This window comes from Oryzias melastigma, linkage group LG1 (genome assembly GCF_002922805.2).
Source record: "Oryzias melastigma strain HK-1 linkage group LG1, ASM292280v2, whole genome shotgun sequence".
Lineage (NCBI taxonomy): Eukaryota > Metazoa > Chordata > Actinopteri > Beloniformes > Adrianichthyidae > Oryzias > Oryzias melastigma.
The window spans coordinates 32314537-32322159 of NC_050512.1; the positions used below are offsets into that span (position 1 = coordinate 32314537).

The 7623-nt window shown below is 49.0% G+C and overlaps 1 protein-coding gene across 1 annotated transcript in view; it reads left to right on the forward strand.

The window, feature by feature from the left end:
• The window catches only part of si:dkey-28b4.8 (sarcoplasmic/endoplasmic reticulum calcium ATPase 2), a 17197-nt gene that overhangs the window by 4367 nt on the left and 5207 nt on the right, over positions 1 to 7623 (forward strand). Inside the window, exons 7-16 of the mRNA XM_024289614.2 lie at positions 901 to 1067; positions 1486 to 1641; positions 1727 to 1868; positions 2004 to 2170; positions 3946 to 4034; positions 4118 to 4220; positions 4286 to 4417; positions 6937 to 7062; positions 7153 to 7374; positions 7450 to 7561. Of these exons, the coding sequence (XP_024145382.1) occupies positions 901 to 1067; positions 1486 to 1641; positions 1727 to 1868; positions 2004 to 2170; positions 3946 to 4034; positions 4118 to 4220; positions 4286 to 4417; positions 6937 to 7062; positions 7153 to 7374; positions 7450 to 7561 (1416 nt within the window). The remainder of the gene's footprint in view (positions 1 to 900; positions 1068 to 1485; positions 1642 to 1726; positions 1869 to 2003; positions 2171 to 3945; positions 4035 to 4117; positions 4221 to 4285; positions 4418 to 6936; positions 7063 to 7152; positions 7375 to 7449; positions 7562 to 7623) is intronic.

Genomic DNA, 7623 nt, shown 5'->3' on the forward strand with positions numbered 1-7623 from the left:
GTGTGTCTCCAAGTGTACACGGTTGTGTGCGTGTGCGTGTGCGCGTTGGCGTGTTCTCTTTCTCCGTTGGTATGAAGGTCCTGGGAAATCAGTGACTCTAAACTGTTTCTGTGAGAAGAATCAGACGAGCAAAAACAAAGAGACTTTCCTCCTCATCCTCACATTCATCCTCATCTTCATCCCAGAATCTTCAGGGCTGAATTAACTGTTGAGTCCAGTTTTTGCAGCAGAGGAAGAGAAGGTTCTGGATTCTGGTGCTCCATCTAACCTGCATGACCTCCGTCCAGCAGACGTTTTCAGAAGTTTCAGGAGTTTTGAGTTGAGAGTGAATTAACTCCGTTCTGAAGCTCAGCTGGACTTCAGCAGCTCCTCCTGAAGGGTTCCTCATGGATGTGGTTCGAGGTTAAAGTTTTTGAGGCTTTAATAAACAAAGTTGAGTTTCTGAATCGATTCATATCCATGAGATTATTATTCCTTTAAGGAGAAGATTCTATAAAACTCTGTTTTTCAGTTTTATGTTTTAACGTTTGATTTGGTTTCAACCATTTTCACATAACCAGTGATTTCAAAAAACCAAAGATCCATGATGTTTGTTTGTTGGTCTACTTTAGATGATGGCCGATTGCTGACTTGTGTGTGACGCGCGATTGCTGACTTGTGTGTGACGCGCGATTGCTGACTTGTGTGTCACGGGCGATTGCTGACTTGTGTGTGACGGGCGATTGCTGACTTGTGTGTGACGGGCGATTGCTGACTTGTGTTTGACGCGCGATTGCTGACTTTTGTTTGACGCGCGATTGCTGACTTGCTTTCCACGCTGGGAGTTTAATGACCACGTTTGGTGAGCGAGTTCACGTGTTTGATGACGGACGTTTGCTGACGTGTTTCTTCTCTCCTCAGTTGGCGATAAGGTCCCGGCGGACATCAGGCTGACGTCCATCCGCTCCACCACCCTCCGAGTGGACCAGTCCATTCTGACGGGGGAGTCGGTGTCCGTCCTCAAACACACTGACCCCGTCCCGGATCCCAGAGCGGTGAACCAGGATAAGAAGAACATGCTGTTCTCTGTGAGTGTTCCGTGTTCTTCATCATTCGGTTTAGTCTGAGAACACCCCTACAGTCAGCTGACTTTGGTTTGACCCGGGTCTGTGGAGTCACAGGGAGAAACTGGATCGGTGGAACACAGCAGGTTAGTGCTGGTTCTGGAGGTTTCATGACCATACCTGATCTCCTCCAGAATCTGCGTTTGCTGATCTAGACTTAGACCTTCACGGTCGGCCCAAAGGTCAGAGGGCGGAGCTGTGCGTCTGTGTATCTGCAGATGAAAAGGCGGGGTCAGCGGGTGGCGTCTGGTCAAAGAGCTGCAGCCTCTGATGTTTAATTCAGAACCTCCTCTGACGTTTTTGTCTGAACCGGGCCTGGTGGGACCTCAAACTGGGACCTGTTTGAAGGTCCGTTGGTTCTGAACCGACGCTGTCTCTGCAGGGTACCAACATTGCAGCGGGCCGGGCCATTGGGGTCGTCATAGCGACCGGGGTACAGACGGAGATCGGGAAGATCCGGGATGAGATGGCCTCCACCGACCCGGAGCGGACCCCCCTTCAGCAGAAACTGGATCAGTTTGGAGAGCAGCTGTCCAAGGTGAGGGGCGGGTCCAGCCGGACTCTGACGAAGAGGCGGGTCCACATGGACTCACCGTATCCTCGCCATGCGTCACTTCCTGCAGGTCATCAGCGTCATCTGCGTGGCCGTGTGGGCCATCAACGTGGGCCACTTCAACGACCCGGTCCACGGTGGCAGCTGGCTCAGAGGAGCGGTTTACTACTTCAAAATCGCCGTGGCGTTGGCTGTCGCCGCCATTCCTGAAGGTAATTCTCCCGTCTGCTGTAACAACAACGAACCGGAACCGGTTCCTGGTGATTCTCTGTGAGGAAGCTCCGCTCGGATCAGGACCGGAGTTGGTTCTGAGGAGGTCCAGCTCAGTCCTCTCTGATTCCCGTCAGGTCTGCCGGCGGTCATCACCACCTGCCTGGCTCTGGGCACCCGGAGGATGGCCCGGAAGAACGCCATCGTCCGCAGCCTGCCCTCCGTGGAGACGCTGGGCTGCACCTCCGTGATCTGCTCGGACAAAACCGGAACGCTGACCACCAACCAGATGTCTGTGTGCCGGGTAAGATGTGGGAGGAGCCTCTGTGGCCGTGGTCATTTCTGTCGTTCAGCTCCCACAACGGTTTAGAGAATCTTCAAGTTCAGTTACTGAAAAACGAATAAACTGAGCTTAGAGATCAAAGGAAGCGACTATTTGAAAGTGACTAGATGCACTATGACACGCAGGAGGCAGCGTGTCGGCGTCCATGAATCAAAACAAAAGAGACGAGATGGAGCCAAGTCTCAGACGAGTCCTAGACGAGTCAGAAACGAACCTCATATGAGTCGGTGAAGTCTAAAGCCGAGTCACAGAAAAGTCTTAGACAAGTCAGAAATAAGTCAAAAGCCAAGTCTAAGACGGGTCAAAGACGAACCACAGATGAGTCAGAACCACGGGTAGAATGACTTAACAGCCAGTCCAGAACCAAGTCATAGACGAGTCAATGATAAATAAGAGTCACGTTTAGAGCCAAGTCACAGAGCGAGTCCGAGACAAGTCACAGATGATTTAGAGTCGAGTCCAGAACTGAGTCACATTGGAATCTTAGACAAGATGGAGCCGAGTCAACAGCCAAGTTACATATAAGTCCTTGACTAGTCACAAATGAGTCCTTGACGAGTCATTGAGTCAAGAGTCAGCTCAAGGACGAGTCACAGGCAACTCCTAGACAAGTCAGAGACGAGTCACTACTAAGTCATTGTCCCGTCCAGAGCTGAGTCACATCTGAATCCTCGATGAATGAGACGACCTGAGTCATATATGAGCCAAGTCGGAGTCGAGTCACAGAGAGCCGAGTGAGAAGTGGAGGTCCGTCACTAATGAGGAAGACTTCCAGATTTTAAGGTTTGGTTTGTTAAAACTCATCAGTTAAATCAGAAATCCACCAGCGTTTCATTCTGACTGCAGTCCTGCAGGATGAGAAGGATGTTTGTTTCTCTCAGAGGAAGTGAGGTCACACTAATGATCAATACAGTAATGATCGATACACTTCCTTATAATCCATGCATGATCCGTGTCTCAAAGCAGCACTTTTCTGATCTCCATCCCAGATCTGGTTTGATCCAGTTCTGACAGAACAGCCTCAGACTAAAAGGATTTTCCTCAATAAGATCATTAGAGATCATCATGAAATCCTTTGAATCCAGGAAGTTTATTTAGAAATCCGTTTTAACTCGTGTATAACGGCACGTCGGGTCGTCTTTACTGAAGCTCTAACTGTGGAGAAACATTTTCATGCTGTTGTTCACCTTTTGACCTTTCCTGTCGGGGTCGGCGCAGCCAATCAGCTCTCACTGATCTTTAGCAGAGATTTATGCCGGATTCCCTTCCTGACACAATCCTGTATTTTGTCTGGGCTGGGGACCGGCACAGGGAGACCCGGACCTCCTTCTGGCTATGTAAGCAGTAGATTAAAGGGTCTTAATGACCCACACCGGGAATCAAACGCAGGTCTCCTATGCACCACCCCAACACCCAACCAACTGTTGTTAAGGACGCGATAATGCCCGACAAAGGGTGCATGATCAGACATTAATCCACATCACTGAAGTCAGAACCGTCTGGCGTGATTGTTGCTTCTGCAAAGTGCTGCAAAGTGCATTAACTTCTGATAATGCGCTCTTTGAAGGGCATTATCCTTTTTATACCATCATCCTTTACAAAAGAATAAACATTCAATCAGTTTTATTATCTATCACTGCGGTAAATCTACTCCAGGAGACATCCGGACCAGTGACTCGGGTATCCGGTCTAACTAACTGAGTGAACTAACCGTTTGTGTGCATGTGTGTGTTCAGATGTTCATAGTAGACAGTGTGTCAGGAGAAACCTGCAGCCTGAACGAGTTCTCCGTGACGGGATCGACTTACGCCCCTGAAGGGGACGTGTGAGTGTCTCTAACCAGTAACCCCGCCCCCTGGCTGCTCTTCGCCCCGTCAGTCTTTCACGGACGCGTCTCCGTCTTTGCAGCTTCAGGGACGGCGCCGCGGTGAAGTGCAGCCGGTATGAAGGTCTGGTGGAGATGGCCTCCATCTGCGCGCTCTGCAACGACTCGTCTCTGGACTACAACGAGGTGAAACCTGCTCCGGCGCCACACGACCCCTCCCACGCCGGAGACCCTAACCTGTGTGTGTTCAGTCGAAGGGCGTGTACGAGAAAGTGGGCGAGGCCACGGAGACCGCCCTCTGCTGTCTGGTGGAGAAAATGAACGTCTTCGACACGGACCTGAGAGGACTGAGCCGCGCCGAGAGGGCCACCGCCTGCTGCTCCGTGAGTATGACCTCCTGAGAACATCGGGGCGACCCGACGGTCCAAAACATGGTCCAGAACCAAGCCAAAACACGGTCCAGAACCAAGACTAAGACACGGTCCAGATCCAAGACTAAGACACGGTCCAGAACTAAGTCCAAAACATGGTCCAGAACGAAGACAAAACACAATCCAGAACTAAGACTAAGACACGGTCCAGAACTAAGAATAAGACACGGCCCAGAACCAAATCCAAAACACGGTCCAGAACCGTCCAAAACATGGTCCAGAACCAAGCCGAAACACGGTCCAGAACTAAGAATAAGACACGGTCCAGAAACAAGTCCAAAACACGGTCCAGAACCGTCCAAAACATGATCCAGAACCAAGTCCAAAACATGGTCCAGAACCAAGCCAAAACACGGTCCAGAACCAAGTCCAAAAAATGATCCAGAACCGTCCAGAACGAAGACTAAGACACGGTCCAGAAACAAGTCCAAAACACGGTCCAGAACCGTCCAAAACATGATCCAGAACCAAGTCCAAAACATGGTCCAGAACCAAGCCAAAACACGGTCCAGAACTAAGTCCAAAAAATGATCCAGAACCAAGACTAAGACACGGTCCAGATCCAAATCCAAAAAATGATCCAGAACCAAGACTAAGACACGGTCCAGAACCAAGTCCAAAACATGGCCCAGAACCAAAACTCAACTGGATTTAACCAGAACTGTTCTGTTAAGGAGGAGGGTGGGATCTCTGCCCAGTTCTTTTTATATCCCCCACATAGACAGTATATAGAGAACTGGACATATCAACCCCTCCCACTCGCGTTCCAAACAGGAAGTACCTGCTGGTACGCCAAAATCCCATCGACTTCTATTGAAAAACAAACAGCTGTTACCCAGTCATTCTGCATGTCAGAATAACCATTCTGGCTTTGGGGTCTCTTGTTCACATGTTCTTGCCAAACCTCTTTTTTTCTCGATATATTTTCTTTATCCCTCGTTATTCAAGTTCTAAACTAGCCAATCAGAAGCCTCTAAGTGTTGGAACCTTTTGACAGATTCTCGGACTGATCGCTGCTTACTAACGTCGTCTGGGCCTAAAATGGCAGAAATCAGGTGATATCTGTACTGTAGAGAAATAGCAACTGAATTGGCTTCATTTTGTTGTTATTATGGGATGGCAACAGGATCTACAGCTTGGTGTTCATTTGGGGTCAAAGGTGATATTTGGTGATTTTCACAGAATATGTATTGGGGCCGCCACGATTGGTCAACTAATCGACGATTAATTTAACAATCGATTTGTCGTTACTTCACATTGTATGGAGTCAGATTGTAGTAAAGTTGAACAAAGTTGTGACCGTTCAGCACCAAAAAAATAAAGTTTTTTTATATTTGACTCAGTGACACAAAAATAGAGATTTAATCTCATTAGATTTAATCTTGTTTTAATACCAGAAACTAATGAAGGACAGAGGCTCCATGATTCATTAAAAGATTAATAAACTATCATCTTGACTGTCTTTATATTTAGTTAGTTTAAAGTTAATGATGGTTAAGATGTGTGTTTGCATCCAGTTTGCGTGTCACCCGATTGGTCGACTAATCGGGAAAAATAGTCGGTGATTAGTCGACTGTTGAAATACTCGTGTGTTGCTCTAGTGTGGATACAGAAATCTTCTGTTCCAGTGATCTTCATGAATCTCACTCGCCTCCAGGTTAAATCTGTATCCACAACCAAAGTTCTGTTGACCTTTGACCTCAGGAAGAGGCTGCCATCTTGAGTTTTCCTTAAAAATAAATCACGTTTAGTACTAGCGACAAATGTGAACCATCGCCTGGAGCATCGTTTGGAAGCTACTTGGGGTAAAAATGTTGCTTTAACGTTTGTAGATCTCACTACTGTGGCGTTCTCTTGTGGCTCGCACGTTATTTTCACTGGAATATTGTGACCATGGAACACATGAATCCCTGAGTCGAGCAGAATGAAACCATATGACAAATGTTGAGAAACACTTTAGAAATGTGGGCATGGTCCTTGGGCGTTGTCAAGGAAATGAAATAGTGTACTTTTGTCGATGCTTCTTAAAAACACATCAAGCTGTTCATCATCCCCAAACGACCAAAACATCAAATGGTTGCTATGGTGATAAATCCAGCAGAAAATCTACTTTTTTTAAGTGTTTTTGATGGATTTGTCACATGCAGCTCTTGGTAGAGATGGAGGGGGAGGGGCATGTAGCAGCCAGTGAGGGCGGGCCTAAAGGGGGCAGCGGGGGTGGGGGAGGGTGGCTTCTGCGGACCAAACAACAACTTTAATTTATTCGTACTATTTATAAAAAAACAAATTTCCTTAATAAAAGTGATGATTGAAGCTGAACAAGTATTGACTTTAATGAATAAAATAATCATTCATCATCAGGAAATCCATAAGTTTCTGCATGGAAGTTCCATCTTTAAAGTCTGGTAAAAGCAGAGATGGCATCTCTGGGTTTTATTTTGAAAGGGCCTCCATCTCTGTGTTCCTGTCAGGTGATCAAGCAGCTGATGAGGAAGGAGCTGACGCTGGAGTTCTCCAGAGACAGGAAGTCCATGTCCGTCTTCTGTTCCACCAACAAGCTCAGCCGGTCTCCGTCTGGAGCCAAGATGTTCGTCAAGGTGCCCCTCCCCCTCCCCTCCCTCCCCCGGCGAGCGATGCCGTAAGCCCGGGCGCCGACCGGACCTCACGCTGTGGCGTTGTCTCCTCAGGGAGCTCCGGAGAGCGTCCTGGAGCGCTGCAGCTACATCCGCGTCAGAGGCTCCGCCCGCGTGCCCATGAGCATGGCGGTGCGGGAGCAGCTGCTGGCCACCGTGCGGGAGTGGAGCTCGGGGAGAGACACGCTGCGCTGCCTCGCCATGGCGACCAGGGACACGCCCCCCGACATCAACAGTCTGAACTTGGAGAACTCGGCGGCGTTCGCTGATTACGAGGTTCAGAAGATCCTGACGGAACCGAAGATCTGAACCTCCTCCTCAGACTAACTCCTGTTCCTCCTGCCCCCCCAGTCGGACCTGACCTTTGTGGGCTGCGTGGGGATGCTGGACCCCCCCAGGAAGGAGGTCCTCGGAGCCGTCCGAATGTGTCGTCAGGCCGGCATCCGGGTCATCATGATCACAGGTGAACGTCCTGCATGACCCGAACGAGATGAGCTGCAGGTTCTGCTCCGTTTGACAGAGGAG